The 23,555-nt window shown below is 38.4% G+C and overlaps 3 protein-coding genes and 1 non-coding gene across 4 annotated transcripts; 1 reads left to right on the top strand and 3 right to left on the bottom strand.

The window, feature by feature from the left end:
• Positions 1–1,207: 1,207 nt before the first annotated feature.
• On the bottom strand, positions 1,208–2,470 carry LOC131343159 (polyubiquitin-like). Its single transcript, XM_058374601.1, has 2 exons — positions 2,415–2,470; positions 1,208–1,906 (listed from the first exon to the last, which is right to left on the bottom strand). The coding sequence occupies exon 2, from the start codon at positions 1,890–1,892 to the stop codon at positions 1,416–1,418; it is 477 nt and encodes a 158-aa protein (XP_058230584.1). The 5' UTR covers positions 1,893–1,906; positions 2,415–2,470; the 3' UTR covers positions 1,208–1,415.
• A 1,305-nt stretch (positions 2,471–3,775) lies between these two features.
• Positions 3,776–5,589, bottom strand: LOC131343151 (uncharacterized). The gene is made up of 2 exons (XM_058374592.1): positions 5,446–5,589; positions 3,776–4,787 (listed from the first exon to the last, which is right to left on the bottom strand). The coding sequence occupies exon 2, from the start codon at positions 4,768–4,770 to the stop codon at positions 4,294–4,296; it is 477 nt and encodes a 158-aa protein (XP_058230575.1). The 5' UTR covers positions 4,771–4,787; positions 5,446–5,589; the 3' UTR covers positions 3,776–4,293.
• A 416-nt stretch (positions 5,590–6,005) lies between these two features.
• Positions 6,006–10,364, bottom strand: gatc (glutamyl-tRNA amidotransferase subunit C). The gene is made up of 5 exons (XM_058374591.1): positions 10,044–10,364; positions 9,723–9,773; positions 9,086–9,255; positions 8,656–8,759; positions 6,006–6,776 (listed from the first exon to the last, which is right to left on the bottom strand). The coding sequence occupies exons 1-5, from the start codon at positions 10,239–10,241 to the stop codon at positions 6,715–6,717; spliced, it is 585 nt and encodes a 194-aa protein (XP_058230574.1). The 5' UTR covers positions 10,242–10,364; the 3' UTR covers positions 6,006–6,714.
• Positions 10,365–10,423: 59 nt separating this feature from the next.
• Positions 10,424–10,496, top strand: trnak-uuu (transfer RNA lysine (anticodon UUU)). The gene has a single exon. It is a non-coding gene; the product is annotated as a tRNA-Lys (tRNA).
• The last annotated feature ends 13,059 nt before the right edge of the window (positions 10,497–23,555 follow it).

The raw sequence follows: 23,555 nt of genomic DNA on the forward strand, positions 1-23,555 counted from the left end.
TCACAGGTGTGCTGGAGAAAGAAAAGGGAAGTTAGGCCTAAAGGTAAAGGTGACGTGAAGGGGAATTCAGGCATCACACATTCCTGTGAGAGGCGTTGTTGCACTTTGGAGAAGGTTCCAGTAGGTGGCTTCAGAGAGGAAATCAAAACACAACACCAGAAACTGAGAGATGATCAGTTTCATTTGTGATCCGATTCCTTGCCAGAGTTTCCAGCCTGTCCTTGCCGGTCCTAATTCCACCTACACCTCAATGATTATCAGTATTTAAGGAAGAAGAAGGGAAGCAAGGTGGAGGGTGTTTGTAGTGGTGTGCTTGGAGTTCTAGTAGATTGGTTATACTAGTGATTATTGTGTTGAAATCTGGTTTTTGACTTGTGCTTGTTTTCCCTTGACTCTGAGCTTGGTTTTCCAATTTGGACTTGTTAGTTGTGTGTGTGTGTGTGTGTTCACTCTGTATATATTGTTCACTGTATATTCTGTTCACTTGTTATAGGAGTGTGGCTGCCATTTTCTTTGGGAGTGGGTTATTTACCTCTTTTTATGTGTAGGGAGTTAGATAAGCCACTGTGTTTTTCTTTTGCTTTAATTTCTGGTTAGGAAGTTGTAAATTATCAAACTGTTATGTTTATTATTTTGGCCTTGGCCCACTCTGATGAAGAACCCATTGTACAGTTGTGCATATATATGTATACATATTCTTATTCACAATATACTAGCGCTTGTGGCAATACTATTGTGTGTCTGTCTTCCCTATCCCTCCAGTAAAGGTATCATCACTGAATCCTGAGCTAATTCCTCTGTGCGGCCTAACCTAGACTACTCACTCAGGTTTATTCACATGATCTCAGCTGACACAGGAGAGGTGTAAGTGTTTGTGTCCAGCAGGTAGGTGTGTGTGTGTGTGTGTGTGTACTCTGATGAGTTATACATATATTTATTCAGTATGCACACAAAAAAAATAAAATTAATTTTTATTATATTTATTATTGTTATAAAAACACGTAAAATATGTGTCTTTAATTATGTTGACCAGGATATTAACTAATGTCTTCTGTACTTTCCTAAATATTCAATAAACATTTCTTTTCAAACAGACACTGGTAGTTGTGTATATGTGAGTTTTATTATTATTATTATTATATTTATTTGGATATAACAGTAAGAAAATACACATTAAAAAAATCACAGCAAGAGTACAATATTTAGACAAGTGACAGCATTTTCCACTTATATATTTAAAGTATGATTTGGTCTTTTTAATAAATAAAAAGGTGCATTATATTAATGATGTATTTATTAAAGATAGTTGTACATGTGTTGTTACATTATAAATAGAAACAGCAAATAATTTGACCATTTAGGCCATTATTATCTTTTGACCTGTGGTTAAATAGGACAAAAATGATCTCCACATGTTATTTGACCCATCGGCCTCCACGCAGACGGAGGGTCGTATAAATGGTACTTTCTGGACCAATGTCGTAATCCTGCAGCTTCCTGCCACACTGGAGCTGTTGACCGTTGTAGATTAGCCGCTGCTGGTCAACTGGTGTTTGTTCTATCTGGTAGATCTTCATCATCAACTGATCAACTGTCTCTTCATCAGTGATGTCGTATGTCTTTATCTGTCCACTCGGATTCTTCACAAACACCTGAAATGAAACGGGGCTCATGGAGATCAGCAGCATCACGGTGGATCCTGAACTCAGACCGTATTGGCTCACAGTCTTCTGGTCATTATCCAGAATCTGACCACTGGCTGAAAGCTTCAGGCGTGAGGCTCTTGCCCCAAAGTGAGGGGCAATGTTCTGCTTCAGTTCACCGATGGTGGTATTTGGCAGAACATTCACATGCTGTGTTGTTCCACTTATGTCTTTGATGACGAGCTCCATTGTTTATTAATGACCTGTGTGTGTAAAAAAAGCCAAAGATGCAAATTTATTCAAATAATTAACTCATCCTATCCTATCATCACCTATCATCAATAAGCCAGAAACATGGTTTCATCATCATTTTTACTGAAGCTATGAGACAAATATAAATAACAAGTAATGGACGTTTATTAGCACTGTTCAGCATTGTTCAAATAGTTCTGTATTTTAATATATGCATTTTTTTTTTTATTTAAAAATAATTAACATTAATAAAGAAGAGACAGAACACACTCCAAGCATCTATACTACCTATACATTAACTGAATTAAACTGATTTGTTTCATAAAACAATAAAATAAATGATAAATTATTGAACACATGTAAAGGTCAGTCAGTTTTACTTTATTGTACGGTGGATTTAGTGACTTAATTTGTCCAAATAAAAATATAATATTTTATATTTTTAGAATTTATTTTTATTATTCAAGTGCACATTTAAAAAAGAGAGAGAGAGAGAGAGAGAGAGAGAGAGAAACCTACCTTTGAGTAAACGATGTACTTTCTCTCTTTTTCCCAGAAAACTGTGGCTCTTTTCCAGCGGACCGCAATTTAACAACAGTATAACAGAACCACAGCCACGCCCCTTATTTACAAGTTAACCAATAGGAGATATGGATGATCTAGCAGAATGAGATCAGGCCCCACCCCTTCATTTAGGATTTGTTTTCGGCATTTAGGAGTGGCTTTCTGTTTCCCTTCAGCCTCCGTATGTAAGTAACACCCTTTTTATTAAAACCACTGTGTGGCGCTCCAGAGCAGAACTTAAAAGTTTCAGTTTTGGAGAAAAGAAATGAATTAGAATTGGAATGACGTCAGTAAAGTGAAGGCTGTAGAATTGGAATGACGTCAGTAAAGTGAAGGGTCAGGTTACGGGAAAGTCCACTACATTCCCCATGGCACACCTTCTGGAATGTTCAGTGCCATATGGTGTAATTTGCATATTGCCCTTCACATTAATACATATACTACACACATCTATACTGATGATTTTATTTCAGATAAAATATATATTTCAGTTTAGTACGTGGTGCTGGACTAATATTACTAATATTGTGTGGTGTACTGAAGTTATCTGATTTATCTGAAGTTCAGAGGACATGGGGGGTGTGGCTTATTTATTGTTTTTTATCTCAGACTTCAGACAGCTTCCTTATTTATTTGTTTGTTTTGTTTTGTGAATTTACTGATCAATATCCAGCACTGCTATGAACATATTTCAGAATAGTGAGAGAACTTTAGGTTCTTCACAGTGTGAGCAGCCATGTTGACTCTGTAAACAGGAAAGGAACTGGCAGATGAAACCACCCCAAGTTTCTAGTTGAGGGTTGTTTTTAGCGGTTGTAGGTGGGAGAATTACATTTTGCATCTTCATCTTGGTTGCAGTAGTGGACTGGTCTAGAGAAGGTTGGCTTCTGGCTTATCTAGTGCCTAGTCTATTTAGTTCACTACTGATGTGATGTGTTAATATAGACACAAAAATGGTTAAGCCCATAAATGACATTCAGCTGTTAGCTTTTATTTAGCATTAGCTCATTTGCTACATGGTAATGGTTGCTTATATAGACCAGGATAATCATGTAACTGTGTACTATATTTTAATGAAAACATGACTCGTACATGTGCTGTTGTTAAAATTCACTTCATCTTGATTGAGTTTTTTGACCCTTACTCAGTGACGTTTCATGTTACTGAGTAATAAACCAGGACTTTAAAAGCTTACTGGAAAATGTTTATAAAGTATATGTAGACTAATGCTATAACTAGCTAACTAGCATTACTAGGCTTATATTATAACTAATATCTATGTCCTTTCACTGCAGAGAAAAGGCAATGCAAATGAGTCATTATGATAAATATTTTTATTTAAATAAAAATTATATTAATTTATTCAGAAGGCCCATAAGAAAGTAAACTATCACAGTTATTTTTTATTACTGTGGTCCTTTACAGGTCCTAACAGCAAGTCCTTAAAAATCCATTTTACAGTAATCTTTCAACCACTGACATGTTGCTCAAGAAAGCAATTACATAAACATAATAAATGCACATTTTTAAAAATATTATTCGGAAATTTTTTATAATACTTGCTAATAAATCATTCTAAAAGCAAAAAATATCACTGTTAAAGCAAGCAAACTTAATACAATACATTAAGATTCTGAAATTAAGACACAATACAAAAGATTCTGGAATATTCAGAAATGATTCTGGAGAAATTGACTGGACAATCACTTTCTGAAAAGAAGAATCAGTTGATTGCAATAAGAATGAAGACACCTCAGTAATCTGTAACAAACATTACGAGATGAATCATGTTACATTTTTTAGGCTAAAATGATCTCCAAGTGTTTCTGTCCCATCAGCCTCCACGCAGACGGAGGGTCATATGAATGGTGCTTCCAGAAACAATGTCGTAATCCTGCAGCTTCCTGCCAGAGTCCAGCTGTCTACCATTGAAGATCAGCCGCTGCTGGTCCTCTGGTGTTCCTTCTTTTTGGCGGACCTTTCTCTTCAACTGATCGACGGTTTCTTCATCAGTAATGTCATATGTCTTCGTCTGCCCCTTCTCATTCTTCACGAACACCTGAAGTGGCACGGGAGTCATGGAGATCAGCAGCATCACGGTGGCTCCTGAACTCAGACCATAATGGTTCACAGTCATCTGGTCATTGTCCAGCTGCACCACTCGCCCATTGGTGACAGAAAGCTTCATCCGTAGAGGACTTGCATTAAAGATTTGGGCGACTTTATGCTTGAGTTGACCGATTGTAGCACCTGGATTCACGTGCACGGTCTTCGTTTCCCCGCTCAGGACTTTAATGTTGAGCTCCATCATATCTGCTGCTTAATGACCTTTGTAAAAGTAAAAAAATGCAGATTAGTTTTATTTAAAAACATTTTTCACTGAAGTTAAAAGACTAATGGAAGCTTACGATCACCAAGCATGAATTAATTATCATCTCCCCAATTAGACCAATTAGAAATGAGTGTATTTTGACCATGTAAATGATGTAAAAATGTAACTAGAGCCTCAAGTCAAGTGTTTCTGGATTTAAAATGGCTGCCAGCAGAGTTTACAGCTAGATCATGTCCATTTGTTGTGGTACCAGGGTGGGATTCTCAAGTGTACACTTTTTGTAACCTTTAATGTGAAAGTTGTATATATAACATGTCTCTAAAAGATAATTACCCTTAAATTATGCTCCATAAATAATTTTATGCTGCATTAAATCTATATTTCCAAGTGGAGTTTATTAAACAGTTAGAACATAAGTACAAAGGTACAGGTACTGAAAAGGAACCAAAGCCACTATTGTTATTAAAGGTGTTATTACCTTCTATTACATGTTTATTATGTTACCCTCAGCTCACCAAACATTCAGACAACTTTATTTTTTCAGATTCTATTAATCACTGATCATTTTCCATCGTTGAAAACTTTTTAAGTTAATTAAACTTTGCTCATTATGATACACGCATATTATTTAAAAACATATTATTATAAACCTACCTTTTATACAGGTGATGAATGTGTCCTGAAAATCCTCGTCCTCTTTAAAGTCTCGAGTCAGACTCCGCAGCTGACCGCGGTCCTTTATATAGTCTAATGACTACGCCCCTTTTCTGTGTGACAGCCAATGGGGATGACCGCCTGCTCATATCTCCAGCCAATAGGAGAAGAGCAGAGCCCGCCCTCCATTAGGTTTTGTTTTCCGAGGATTAATTCAGCTACTTTCGGTTTCCGGACATCAGGAGAGACAGAAACATAAACACAACTCTGTTTTCTATTAAATGGACGTTTCTGTGTACAACAGAATGAACTGAACGCTTAAAGCTATTTCCACAATGTCTTTATATAACAACAACAACAATAATAATGATGTTAATGATAATAATAATAAGCCCTGCATAGACAATCATTAAAAGATAAATCATTTTGTGTCTTAGAGTATTATATTTAAATGAAAACATTACACACACACACGTTATTTTAATACATGCTTTATTTTAATTATATATATATATATATATATATATATATATATATATATATATATATATATATATGAAATAAGAATGAGAAAGATCACGTGGTAAGAAAGATCTGAATACTGAATCCCGAGTAGCACTTCATCTGTTCATATCTAGAGAGCCTACTACTTACAAGCAGGGTTACACAATCAAACGGTGGCAGTAAATATTTTGGTTTCACAGCTTTCTGCATCCCGCTGACTCGGATCTATTCTTCAAAACAATGTTAGTGACTCATTTATTGTCAGCTGATCTTTCATAGGTGTGGTGTCTGTTCGTGTTTCTGCTAAATGAAACACTATTAGTGCCATCAATAGCCTAGGGGATTATTTTTGGTAGCATTGTGTGATAAGTGAATAATTACTGCATACTCATAAATATTACTCGTAGGTTTACTAAATTAAACTTGAATTAAATGGAATACATTAATCAGGCTTCAGTAACTCAAGATCAAGGCCATTAAATAAAGTCAACTTGGACGTAATGTGCTCTGTGAGCATGAATTTCAGGGACAGAAATCTCTATGGCTGAAGTATAAAGGTGAAATATTATTATGTAAATTCCTTCTTTAAAATAAATCTGTGCTGGGAATTTATTGTACAATTAAACCTCCAGTGATCCCAGTATAAACTCCACATCCACCCTGTCCCTGAACTGGACACAGCACTCACAGTGAATAATGTGTTATTGTATAGAGCAGTGAGTTCATGTTTATTGGAACAGTTTGTCTTGCTGGATATTTCTGATCTCAGAGCTCTGAGTGCTTCAGCATAGCCGATCGCTCCTCTCTCTTCGGAAGCGGGATGTTTCCTGTGAGGAGAAGAAAGGAAAGTGATTGTTTGGAATTATTAGTGCCAGCATCACAGGTGGTTTCTGTTTGGTGTATTTCACAGGTGTGCTGGAGAAAGAAAAGGGAAGTTAGGCCTAAAGGTAAAGGTGACGTGAAGGGGAATTCCAGCATCACACATTCCTGTGGGAGGCGTTGTTGCACTTTGGAGAAGGTTCCAGTAGGTGGCTTCAGAAAGGAAATCAAAACACAACACCAGAAACAGAGATGATCAGTTTCATTTGTGCAGAAATTCCTGCAGGAACATTTTGCACTTAATTAACATTTCACATCAATCTTCACCTCTTCAGAATTATAGACCAAATACAGTATCTCACAAAAGTGAGTACACCCCTCACACTTTTGTAAATATTTTATTAAATCTTTTCATGTGACAACACTGTAGAAATGCCACTCTGCTACAATGTACAGTAGTGAAAGCCTGTATAACAGTGTAAATTTGCTGTTCCCTCAAAATAACTCAACACACAGCCATTAATGTCTAAACCGTTGGCAACAAAAGTGAATATACCCCGAAGTGGAAATGTCCAAATTGGGCCCAAAGTGTCAATATTTTGTGTGACCACCATTATTTTCCAGCACTGCCTTTAACCTCTTGGGCATTGAGTTCACCAGAGCTTCACAGGTTGCCACTGGAGTCCTCTTCCACTCCTCCATGATGAAATCACAGAGCTGGTGGATGTTAGAGACCTTGTGCTCCCCCTCCTTAGGGTTTAGGTCTGGAGACATGTTTGGTCAGTCCATCACCTTTACTCTCAGCTTCTTTAGCAAGGCACTGGTCATCTTGGAGGTGTGTTTGGGGTCGTTATCATGGTGGAATACTGCCCTGTGGCCCAGTCTCCGAAGGGAGGGGATCATTCTCTGCTTCAGTATGTCACAGTACATGTTGGCATTCATGGTTCCCTCAATGAACTGTAGCTCCCCAGTGCCAGCAGCACTCATGCAGGCCCAGAGCATGACACTCCCACCACCATGCTTGACTGTAGGCAAGGCACACTTGTCTTTGTACTCCTCACCTGGATGCAACCACACACACTGACACCATCTGAACCAAATAAGTTTATCTTGGTCTCATCGGACCACAGGACATGGTTCTGGCCATGTCCTTAGTCTGCTTGTCTTCAGCAAACTGTATGCGGGCTTTCTTGTGCATCATCTTTAGTAGAGGCTTCCCTCTGGGACGACAGCCATGCAGACCAATTTGATGCAGTGTTCGGCGTATGGTCTGAGCACTGACAGGCTGAGACCTCCACCCCTTCAACCTCTGCAGCAATCAGCACTCATACGTCTATTTCCCAAAGACAACCTCCGGATATGACACTGAGCACGTGCACTCAACTTCTTTGGTGGACCATGGTGAGGCCTGTTCTGAGTGGAACCTGTCCTGTAAAATCACTGTATGGTCTTGCCCACCGTGCTGCAGCTCAGTTTCAGGGTCTTCTATCTTCTTATAGCCTAGGCCATCTTTATGTAGAGCAACAATTCTTTTTTTCAGATCCTCAGAGAGTTCTTTGCCATGAGGTGCCATGTTGAACTTCCAGTGACCAGTACGAGAAAGTGTGAGAGCGATAACACCAAATTTAACACAGCTGCTCCCCATTCACACCTGAGACCTTGTAACACTAACGAGTCACATGACACCAGGGGGGGTAAATGGCTAATTGGGCCCAATTTGGACATTTGCACATAGTGGTGTACTCACTTTTGTTGCCAACGGTTTAGACATTAATGGCTGTGTGTTGAGTTATTTTGAAGGGTGTACTCACTTTTGTGAGATACTGTATATTTTAACATCATTTCATTTAGTGCGTGTGTGTGTGTGTGTGTGATTAGTTTGCAGACCTGGAGGTGCTACAAAATATTCCTCCTCTGTGATTCTGGAGAGCCGAAGAAGTTCCTCTGCACAGTTTCCCTCCATCACTGTGTCCTCTCTCAGATACAGAGCTCTAAGACACAAAGGCAAACTCTCCTAGATCTGTGTCTTATCAGACTTACTGCTGAAGTTTGCATATAATAATAATAATAATAATAATAATAATAATAATAATAATAATAATAATAATATTTTAAAGACACTGATATTTAGCCATATGATTCTGAATTAATGTGACTTTACAAGAAAAGTACAAGTATTATACTTGCATAGACATCACATCTCTGTGTCTCTCTCTCTCTCACACACACACACTTTATTAAGATTGTTGTTTTTGCTTACATAGATATCTCTCTCTATCTCTCTCTCTCTCTCTCTCTCACACACACACACACACACCTGTCCTCCAGAACAGAATCCATTGGTTCCACACCTTCCGTGTCAACTACATGGAGCTGATCAGCGAAGCGAATGGCATTCTCCAGACACTCCACACCTTCCTGGCTGCCAAAGTCTACAAGAGCGAGTCTTTCCAACTTATCCACAAGGTCCAGAGAGACTTTAGTAGGCTGTAGAATAAAACGGGAAACAAAATTCACCAAATAGTGGCAAGAGAAAAATATTTTGTTACCTGAAGACATTTCTATGATATGTGATACAATATATAAAATGTAATATCTGCAAATCAGGTTGTAGCATTTGCCAAACAAAGAATAAGTGCAGTCTGTGTGCCTGAGATGTACCAGAGCTGTTAGACGTATTGCAAGGTTTAGCAGAGAGCAACTGGGATTATGGAGATTATAGCAGAATGTGCTGATGAAGGTCTGGAGATGATTAGAAGATAAAGAAAATATGTGCATGATAATGTGCGCAACACGACTGAAATTTGGGGGAAAGTTTTAGTTCTTTTTGTGCATTTGAGATGCAGTAGGAATGGAAAGCTTTCTAGACATGGCAATCGTATTCATGAATACAAAGCAAAAATGTTTCAGCTGAGAAATTATGATCCAAAACAGCAGTATGATCAGAACCGTACAGGAGGAAGTTGTCTCTCAGCTACTGGCTCCCATGTGGGATGTTGTGGGACCTAAAAAAAAAAATACAAACACAGTAATAATCAATCAATCAATCAATCAATCAATCAATCAATCAATCAATCACCTTGTGTTCACTTTGCCTTAAGGTGTGTGTTTGTGAAAATCAAACATGTTAAACAGCCACTGTATAAACCCTAAACCCAGCAGATTATTTAACAGAACTAATTCATAGATCAATGAAAAACATTTGAGACGCACTAAGAAAGCAGAAGTAACATTTATTTAGAGATTCCAAGTTTTTAGATTTTTGTTTTTTTTACCTTTGAAATGAACCCTGATTGACTTGTGCTCATCCAGCGGCACCACGGTGCTCTCCTGCCCCAGTGAGACGCGCCGTATGTGGGAGGCTCTGCTAGGACACACCGAGGATGTGAAGGCCGCGGCGGCGTGGCTCGGTTTAAGCATCGTAATGTGTATGTAGCGATATTCCGCTCGTGCGCTGTGTTCCTAAAAGCCATGGCTCTTAACAAAAGCTACGCAGAACACATCACACTACATCTAACATCGGCGCTCGGAAACATGTGTACTCAAGCGGCGCCTGCGCGTTACAAACTAGTTCCCTGAAATAGAAGAGCATGGAAATTTAGAGCGAATTTCTGTATTACTTAAAGAGAAGTTCTGAAACACACCGTTTTCAGAAGCCCGGATAGCTCAGTCGGTAGAGCATCAGACTTTTAATCTGAGGGTCCAGGGTTCAAGTCCCTGTTCGGGCGAAACTACTTTTTTTTTTTTTTTACAAGAAACAGACTAGGTCCTATTTTCTTTCCCGGTAAATAAAAAATAAATAAATAAAATCGAACGATATCGATAACAACATTTACAACACAACACTGATTAAAAAGAGTGAATGAATAGATGCACCAGTTATAAACGATTATTTAAATATTATATTATAATTAAATATATATTAAATATATTTCATGCAGAACAACATGACTTTTTTTAACTAATGTAAGCTAGCAGCATAATTTGCAAACAAGTAGTATCGGCAGGTATTATGATAAGTAAAGTCTTAAGTAAAATTTTAGGCATGTAAAATTAACAATTAACAACGAGCAAATGTGAACATTTTGATAGATTTTAATGATGTTTGCTGTTTTAAGGAGTAGAGAAATATAATGAAATGGCTGTAATTTGCTTAAAGTTAAAATTAAATTGATTTATTTTTTTTAATTGAGTCTCACATCTCAGTGCTAGAGTGAGATCAGACCAAATGAAGTACAACTCCAGAAGTGTGAATATTAAGAATTATGGAGTTGAAATGTTTACGTGAGAAAACACAAAAGCATTTAATGGTTTTGACTTTTCTCCAATCTTATATTATATATACACTATATTGCCAAAAGTATTCGCTCACCTGCCTTGACTCGCATATGAACTTAAGTGACATCCCATTCCTAATCCATAGGGTTCAATATGACGTCGGTCCACCCTTTGCAGCTATAACAGCTTCAACTCTTCTGGGAAGGCTGTCCACAAGGTTTAGGAGTGTGTTTATGGGAATTTTTGACCATTCTTCCAGAAGAGCATTTGTGAGGTCACACACTGATGTTGGACGAGAAGGCCTGGCTCTCAGTCTCCACTCTAATTCATCCCAAAGGTGTTCTATCGGGTTGAGGTCAGGACTCTGTGCAGGCCAGTCAAGTTCATCCACACCAGACTCTGTCATCCATGTCTTTATGGACCTTGCTTTGTGCACTGGTGCACAGTCATGTTGGAAGAGGAAGGGGCCAGCTCCAAACTGTTCCCACAAAGTTGGGAGCATGGAATTGTCCAAAATGTCTTGGTATGCTGAAGCATTCAGAGTTCCTTTCACTGGAACTAAGGGGCCAAGCCCAGCTCCTGAAAAACAACCCCACACCATAATCCCCCCTCCACCAAACTTTACACTTGGCACAATGCAGTCAGACAAGTACCGTTCTCCTGGCAACCGCCAAACCCAGACTCGTCCATCAGATTGCCAGATGGAGAAGCGCGATTCGTCACTCCAGAGAACGTGTCTCCACTGCTCTAGAGTCCAGTGGTGGCGTGCTTTACACCACTGCATCCGACGCTTTGCATTGCACTCGGTGATGTATGGCTTGGATGCAGCTGCTCGGCCATGGAAACCCATTCCATGAAGCTCTCTGCGCACTGTTCTTGAGCTAATCTGAAGGACACATGAAGTTTGGAGGTCTGTAGCGATTGACTCTGCAGAAAGTTGGCGACCTCTTCGCACTATGCGCCTCAGCATCCGCTGACCCCGCTCCGTCAGTTTACGTGGCCTACCACTTCGTGGCTGAGTTGCTGTCGTTCCCAAACACTTCCACGTTCTTATAATACAGCTGACAGTTGACTGTGGAATATTTAGGAGCGAGGAAATTTCACGACTGGATTTGTTACACAGGTGGCATCCTATCACAGTTCCACGCTGGAATTCACTGAGCTCCTGAGAGCGACCCATTCTTTCACAAATGTTTGTAAAAACAGTCTGCATGCCTAGGTGCTTGATTTTATACACCTGTGGCCATGGAAGTGATTGGAACACCTGATTCTGATTATTTGGATGGGTGAGCGAATACGTTTGGCAATATAGTGTATTATATTCACACTGTTCTTTACTGAAATCAGATAATCAGTCTAAGTTTCATCTGAACATCACACTCCAAAGCTGAGATATGAAGCATCAGTTTCTCCAATAATTACATTCATTTAAATAGACAGGTATTGAGTGAGCTACAAGCATTATATTTCAGCTTTAGAATATAATAGAGAGTAACAAAGTGTACTGCTGTGTATGTCTTGACCCCAGAGACTTAAACAGTGAATCTGAGGAAAATATGAGAAAGTCAAGAGTTTTGTCCGATAAAACACTAAGTCTTACTTAAGTGAGGCCGAAAAAATGGACTTTCTTTGATTTTCTTCATAGTCACACAGCTGGTTGGGGAGGATTAATCATACACAGAAGCACAAGTTTCAAAAGCTGAGATATTTCCCCACTAATTATATTCATTAAACTATACAGGTATTGCACAAACTTTGAGACTTATATCTCAGCTTTACAGTGAGACAGAGCAAAAAGAAGTGCACTGCTGTTTTTGTCTTGACCCCAGGGACTCATGCTGTGAATTTAGTGAAAATTTCAGAAAGTCCAAATTTTTACCTGAAAAAACACAAAGGCGAAATAATTGACTTTCTTCAATCTTCTTCATATTTATAGAGGTTGTGGAAGAGGAATAGATTTATAGAAGAAGTGTCATCTGAATATCACACTCAAAAGCTGAAATATGAGTTTTCACTTTCCCAATAATTATAGCCAATTACATATAGAGATGTTAGGCAGACTAATTTCTTAACCCCCTATAATCACACACTCGCTATAATCACACACTCACTATAATCACACACTCGCTATAATCACACACTTACTATAATCACACACTCACTATAATCACACACTCACTATAATCACACACTCACTATAATCACACACTTACTATAATCACACACTCACTATAATCACACACTCGCTATAATCACACACTAACTATAATCACACACTCGCTATAATCACACACTCACTGTAATCACACACTCACTATTATCACACACTCGCTATAATCACACAATCACTATAATCACACACTCACTATAATCACACACTCACTATAATCCCCCAGTCACTATAATCACACACTCGCTATAATCACACACTCACTGTAATCACACACTCACTATAATCACACACTCACTATAATCACACACTCACTATAATCACACAATCACTATAATCACACACTCACTATAATCACACACTCACTATAATCACACAATCACTATAATCACACACTCACTATAATCACACACTCACTATAATCACACACTCACTATAATCACACACTCGCTATAATCACACACTCGCTATAATCACACAATCACTATAATCACACTCACTATAATCACACACTCACTATAATCACACACTCGCTATAATCATACACTCGCTATAATCACACACTCACTATAATCACACAATCACTATAATCACACACTCGCTATAATCATACACTCGCTATAATCACACACTCACTATAATCACACAATCACTATAATCACACACTCGCTATAATCATACACTCGCTATAATCACACACTCACTATAATCACACACTCGCTATAATCACACACTCGCTATAATCATACACTCGCTATAATCACACACTCACTATAATCACACAATCACTATAATCACACTCACTATAATCACACACTCACTATAATCACACACTCGCTATAATCATACACTCGCTATAATCACACACTCGCTATAATCACAGTCACTATAATCACACACTCACTATAATCACACTCACTATAATCACACACTCACTATAATCACACACTCACTATAATCACACTCACTATAATCACACACTAACTATAATCACACTCACTATAATCACACACTCACTATAATCACACACCCACTATAATCACACTCACTATAATCACACACTCGCTATAATCACACACTCGCTATAATCACACACTCACTATAATCACACTCACTATAATCACACACTCACTATAATCACACACTCGCTATAATCACACACTCCCTATAATCCCCCAGTCACTATAATCCCCCAGTCACTATAATCACACACTCACTGTAATCACACACTCACTATAATCACACACTCGCTATAATCACACACTCACTATAATCACACACTCACTATAATCACACACTCACTATAATCCCCCAGTCACTATAATCACACACTCACTGTAATCACACACTCACTATAATCACACACTCGCTTTAATCACACACTCACTATAATCACACACTCGCTATAATCACACACTCACTATAATCACACACTCACTATAATCACACACTCACTATAATCCCCCAGACACTATAATCACACACTCACTGTAATCACACACTCACTATAATCACACACTTGCTATAATCACACACTCGCTATAATCACACACTTGCTATAATCACACACTCGCTATAATCACACACTCACTATAATCCCCCAGTCACTATAATCACACACTCACTATAATCACACACTCACTATAATCACACACTTACTATAATCACACACTCGCTATAATCACACACTCGCTATAATCACACACTCACTATAATCACACACTCGCTATAATCACACACTCACTATAATCACACACTTACTATAATCACACACTCGCTATAATCACACACTAGCTATAATCACACACTCACTATAATCACACACTCGCTATAATCACACACTCGCTATAATCACACACTCACTATAATCACACACTCGCTATAATCACACACTCACTATAATCACACACTCACTATAATCACACACTCGCTATAATCACACACTCGCTATAATCACACACTCACTATAATCACACACTCGCTATAATCACACACTCGCTATAATCACACACTCACTATAATCACACACTTACTATAATCACACACTCACTATAATCACACACTCGCTATAATCACACACTCACTATAATCACACACTCACTATAATCACACACTCGCTATAATCACACACTCACTATAATCACACACTCGCTATAATCACACACTCACTATAATCACACACTCGCTATAATCACACACTCACTATAATCACACAATCACTATAATCACACTCACTATAATCACACACTCACTATAATCACACACTCACTATAATCACACACTCGCTATAATCACACACTCGCTATAATCACACACTCGCTATAATCACAGTCACTATAATCACACACTCACTATAATCACACTCACTATAATCACACACTCACTATAATCACACACTCACTATAATCACACACTCGCTATAATCACACACTCGCTATAATCCCCCAGTCACTATAATCACACACTCACTATAATCACACACTCGCTATAATCACACACTCACTATAATCCCCCAGTCACTATAATCACACACTCACTATAATCACACACTCGCTATAATCACAGTCACTATAATCACACACTCACTATAATCACACACTCACTATAATCACACACTCACTATAATCCCCCAGTCACTATAATCACACACTCACTATAATCACACACTCACTATAATCACACACTCGCTATAATCACACTCACTATAATCACACACTCGCTATAATCACACACTCGCTATAATCACACACTCGCTATAATCCCCCAGTCACTATAATCACACACTCGCTATAATCACACACTCACTATAATCACACACTCACTATAATCACACACTCGCTATAATCACACACTTGCTATAATCACACACTTGCTATAATCACACACTCGCTATAATCACACACTCACTATAATCCCCCAGACACTATAATCACACACTCACTGTAATCACACACTCACTATAATCACACACTTGCTATAATCACACACTCGCTATAATCACACACTTGCTATAATCACACACTCGCTATAATCACACACTCACTATAATCCCCCAGTCACTATAATCACACACTCACTATAATCACACACTCACTATAATCACACACTTACTATAATCACACACTCGCTATAATCACACACTCGCTATAATCACACACTCACTATAATCACACACTCGCTATAATCACACACTTACTATAATCACACACTCACTATAATCACACACTCGCTATAATCACACACTCACTATAATCACACACTCACTATAATCACACACTCGCTATAATCACACACTCACTATAATCACACACTCGCTATAATCACACACTCACTATAATCACACACTCGCTATAATCACACACTCGCTATAATCACACACTCGCTATAATCACACACTCACTATAATCACACACTTACTATAATCACACACTCACTATAATCACACACTCGCTATAATCACACACTTACTATAATCACACACTCACTATAATCACACACTCACTATAATCACACACTCACTATAATCACACACTCACTATAATCACACACTTACTATAATCACACACTCACTATAATCACACACTCACTATAATCACACACTCACTATAATCACACACTCACTATAATCACACACTCACTATAATCACACACTTACTATAATCACACACTCACTATAATCACACACTCACTATAATCACACACTCACTATAATCACACACTTACTATAATCACACACTCGCTATAATCACACACTAGCTATAATCACACACTCACTATAATCACACACTCGCTATAATCACACACTCGCTATAATCACACACTCGCTATAATCACACACTCACTATAATCACACTCACTATAATCACACACTCACTATAATCACACACTCGCTATAATCACACACTCACTATAATCACACAATCACTATAATCACACTCACTATAATCACACACTCACTATAATCACACACTCACTATAATCACACACTCGCTATAATCACACACTCGCTATAATCACACACTCGCTATAATCACAGTCACTATAATCACACACTCACTATAATCACACTCACTATAATCACACACTCACTATAATCACACACTCACTATAATCACACACTCGCTATAATCACACACTCGCTATAATCACACACTCACTATAATCCCCCAGTCACTATAATCACACACTCACTATAATCACACACTCGCTATAATCACACACTCACTATAATCCCCCAGTCACTATAATCACACACTCACTATAATCACACACTCACTATAATCACAGTCACTATAATCACACACTCACTATAATCACACACTCACTATAATCCCCCAGTCACTATAATCACACACTCACTATAATCACACACTCACTATAATCACACACTCGCTATAATCACACACTCACTATAATCACACACTCGCTATAATCACACACTCACTATAATCACACACTCGCTATAATCACACACTCACTATAATCACACACTCGCTATAATCACACACTCACTATAATCACACAATCACTATAATCACACTCACTATAATCACACACTCACTATAATCACACACTCGCTATAATCACACACTCACTATAATCACACAATCACTATAATCACACTCACTATAATCACACACTCACTATAATCACACACTCACTATAATCACACACTCACTATAATCACACACTCACTATAATCCCCCAGTCACTATAATCACACACTCACTATAATCACACACTCACTATAATCACACACTCGCTATAATCACACACTCACTATAATCACACACTCACTATAATCACACACTCACTATAATCACACACTCACTATAATCCCCCAGTCACTATAATCACACACTCGCTATAATCACACACTCACTATAATCACACACTCACTATAATCACACACTCGCTATAATCACACACTTGCTATAATCACACACTTGCTATAATCACACACTCGCTATAATCACACACTCACTATAATCCCCCAGACACTATAATCACACACTCACTGTAATCACACACTCGCTATAATCACACACTCGCTATAACCACACACTCACTATAATCACACACTTGCTATAATCACACACTCGCTATAATCACACACTCACTATAATCCCCCAGTCACTATAATCACACACTCACTATAATCACACACTCACTATAATCACACACTTACTATAATCACACACTCGCTATAATCACACACTCGCTATAATCACACACTCACTATAATCACACACTCGCTATAATCACACACTTACTATAATCACACACTCACTATAATCACACACTCGCTATAATCACACACTCACTATAATCACACACTCGCTATAATCACACACTCGCTATAATCACACACTCACTATAATCACACACTCGCTATAATCACACACTCACTATAATCACACACTCGCTATAATCACACACTCGCTATAATCACACACTCGCTATAATCACACACTCACTATAATCACACACTCACTATAATCACACACTTACTATAATCACACACTCACTATAATCACACACTCGCTATAATCACACACTTACTATAATCACACACTCACTGTAATCACACACTCACTATAATCACACACTCACTATAATCACACACTTACTATAATCACACACTCGCTATAATCACACACTAGCTATAATCACACACTCACTATAATCACACACTCGCTATAATCACACACTTACTATAATCACACACTCACTATAATCACACACTCGCTATAATCACACACTCACTATAATCACACACTCACTATAATCACACACTCGCTATAATCACACACTCACTATAATCACACACTCGCTATAATCACACACTCACTATAATCACACACTCGCTATAATCACACACTCACTATAATCACACAATCACTATAATCACACTCACTATAATCACACACTCACTATAATCACACACTCGCTATAATCACACACTCACTATAATCACACAATCACTATAATCCCCCAGTCACTATAATCACACACTCCCTATAATCACACACTCGCTATAATCACACACTCGCTATAATCACACACTCACTGTAATCACACACTCGCTATAATCACACACTCGCTATAACCACACACTCACTATAATCCCCCAGACACTATAATCACACACTCACTGTAATCACACACTCGCTATAATCACACACTCGCTATAACCACACACTCACTATAATCCCCCAGACACTATAATCACACACTCACTGTAATCACACACTCGCTATAATCACACACTCACTATAATCCCCCAGACACTATAATCACACACTCACTGTAATCACACACTCGCTATAATCACACACTCACTATAATCCCCCAGTCACTATAATCACACACTCACTGTAATCACACACTCACTATAATCCCCCAGTCACTATAATTACACACTCGCTATAATCACACACTCACTGTAATCACACACTCGCTATAATCACACACTCACTGTAATCACACACTCACTGTAATCACACACTCACTATAATCACACACTCGCTATAATCACACACTCGCTATAATCACACACTCGCTATAATCACACACTCACTATAATCACACACTCACTATAATCACACTCACTATAATCACACACTCACTATAATCACACACTCGCTATAATCACACACTCGCTATAATCACACACTCGCTATAATCACACTCACTATAATCACACACTCACTATAATCACACACTCACTATAATCACACACTCGCTATAATCACACACTCGCTATAATCACACACTCGCTATAATCACAGTCACTATAATCACACACTCACTATAATCACACACTCACTATAATCACACACTCACTATAATCACACACTCGCTATAATCACACACTCGCTATAATCACACACTCACTATAATCCCCCAGTCACTATAATCACACACTCACTATAATCACACACTCGCTATAATCACACACTCACTATAATCCCCCAGTCACTATAATCACACACTCACTATAATCACACACTCACTATAATCACAGTCACTATAATCACAGACTCACTATAATCACACACTCACTATAATCACACACTCACTATAATCCCCCAGTCACTATAATCACACACTCACTATAATCACACACTCACTATAATCACACACTCGCTATAATCACACACTCACTATAATCACACACTCGCTATAATCACACACTCGCTATAATCACACACTCGCTATAATCCCCCAGTCACTATAATCACACACTCGCTATAATCACACACTCGCTATAATCACACACTCGCTATAATCCCCCAGTCACTATAATCACACACTCACTATAATCACACACTTGCTATAATCACACACTTGCTATAATCACACACTCACTATAATCACACACTCACTATAATCCCCCAGTCACTATAATCACACACTCGCTATAATCACACACTCGCTATAATCACACACTTGCTATAATCACACACTCGCTATAATCACACACTTGCTATAATCACACACTCGCTATAATCACACACTCACTATAATCCCCCAGTCACTATAATCACACACTCACTATAATCACACACTCACTATAATCACACACTTACTATAATCACACACTCGCTATAATCACACACTCGCTATAATCACACACTCACTATAATCACACACTCGCTATAATCACACACTTACTATAATCACACACTCGCTATAATCACACACTTGCTATAATCACACACTCGCTATAATCACACACTCACTATAATCCCCAGTCACTATAATCACACACTCGCTATAATCACACACTCACTTTAATCCCCCAGTCACTATAATCCCCCAGTCACTATAATCACACACTTGCTATAATCACACACTCACTATAATCCCCCAGTCACTATAATCACACACTCACTGTAATCACACACTCACTATAATCACACACTCACTATAATCACACACTCACTGTAATCACACACTCACTATAATCCCCCAGTCACTATAATCACACACTCGCTATAATCACACACTCACTATAATCACACACTCACTGTAATCACACACTCACTATAATCCCCCAGTCACTATAATCACACACTCGCTATAATCACACACTCACTATAATCCCCCAGTCACTATAATCACACACTCACTATAATCACACACTCACTATAATCACACACTCACTATAATCACACACTCACTGTAATCACACACTCACTATAATCACACACTCGCTATAATCACACACTCACTGTAATCACACACTCACTATAATCCCCCAGTCACTATAATCACACACTCACTGTAATCACACACTCGCTATAATCACACACTCACTATAATCCCCCAGTCACTATAATCACACACTCACTGTAATCACACACTCGCTATAATCACACACTCGCTATAATCACACACTCGCTATAATCCCCCAGTCACTATAATCACACACTCACTATAATCACACACTCACTGTAATCACACACTCACTATAATCACACACTCGCTATAATCACACACTCGCTATAATCCCCCAGTCACTATAATCACACACTCACTGTAATCACACACTCACTATAATCACACACTCACTATAATCACACACTCACTGTAATCACACACTCGCTATAATCACACACTCACTATAATCACACACTCAACGTAATCACACACTCACTATAATCCCCCAGTCACTATAATCCCCCAGTCACTATAATCACACACTCACTATAATCCCTCAGTCACTATAATCACACACTCACTGTAATCACACACTCGCTATAATCACACACTCGCTATAATCACACACTCGCTATAATCCCCCAGTCACTATAATCACACACTCACTATAATCACACACTCACTGTAATCACACACTCACTATAATCACACACTCGCTATAATCACACACTCGCTATAATCACACACTTGCTATAATCACACACTCGCTATAATCTCCCAGTCACTATAATCACACACTCACTATAATCACACACTCACTGTAATCACACACTCGCTATAATCACACACTCGCTATAATCCCCCAGTCACTACAATCACACACTCACTATAATCACACACTCACTGTAATCACACACTCGCTATAATCACACACTCACTATAATCACACACTCAACGTAATCACACACTCACTATAATCCCCCAGTCACTATAATCCCCCAGTCACTATAATCACACACTCACTATAATCCCTCAGTCACTATAATCACACACTCACTGTAATCACACACTCGCTATAATCACACACTCGCTATAATCACACACTCGCTATAATCCCCCAGTCACTATAATCACACACTCACTATAATCACCCAGTCACTATAATCCCCCAGTCACTATAATCACACACTCACTATAATCACACACTCACTATAATCACACACTCACTATAATCCCCCAGTCACTATAATCACACACTCACTGTAATCACACACTCACTATAATCACACACTCACTATAATCCCCCAGTCACTATAATCACACACTCACTATAATCCCCCAGTCACTATAATCACACACTCACTGTAATCACACACTCACTATAATCCCCCAGTCACTATAATTACACACTCGCTATAATCACACACTCACTATAATCCCCCAGTCACTATAATTACCCACTCGCTATAATCACACACTCACTGTAATCACACACTCGCTATAATCACACACTCACTATAATCCCCCAGTCACTATAATCACACACTCGCTATAATCACACACTCACTATAATCACACACTCACTATAATCACACACTCACTATAATCACACACTCACTATAATCACACACTCACTGTAATCACACACTCACTATAATCACACACTTGCTATAATCACACACTTGCTATAATCACACACTCGCTATAATCACACACTCGCTATAATCACACACTTGCTATAATCACACACTTGCTATAATCACACACTCGCTATAATCACACACTCGCTATAATCACACACTTGCTATAATCACACACTCGCTATAATCACACACTCACTATAATCCCCCAGACACTATAATCACACACTCACTGTAATCACACACTCGCTATAATCACACACTCACTATAATCCCCCAGTCACTATAATCACACACTCACTATAATCACACACTCACTATAATCACACACTCGCTATAATCCCCCAGTCACTATAATCCCCCAGTCACTATAATCACACACTCACTATAATCACACACTCACTATAATCACACACTCGCTATAATCCCCCAGTCACTATAATCCCCCAGTCACTATAATCACACACTCACTATAATCATACACTCACTATAATCACCCAGTCACTATAATCCCCCAGTCACTATAATCACAC

Source organism: Hemibagrus wyckioides, linkage group LG22 (genome assembly GCF_019097595.1).
Source record: "Hemibagrus wyckioides isolate EC202008001 linkage group LG22, SWU_Hwy_1.0, whole genome shotgun sequence".
Taxonomy (NCBI): domain Eukaryota; kingdom Metazoa; phylum Chordata; class Actinopteri; order Siluriformes; family Bagridae; genus Hemibagrus; species Hemibagrus wyckioides.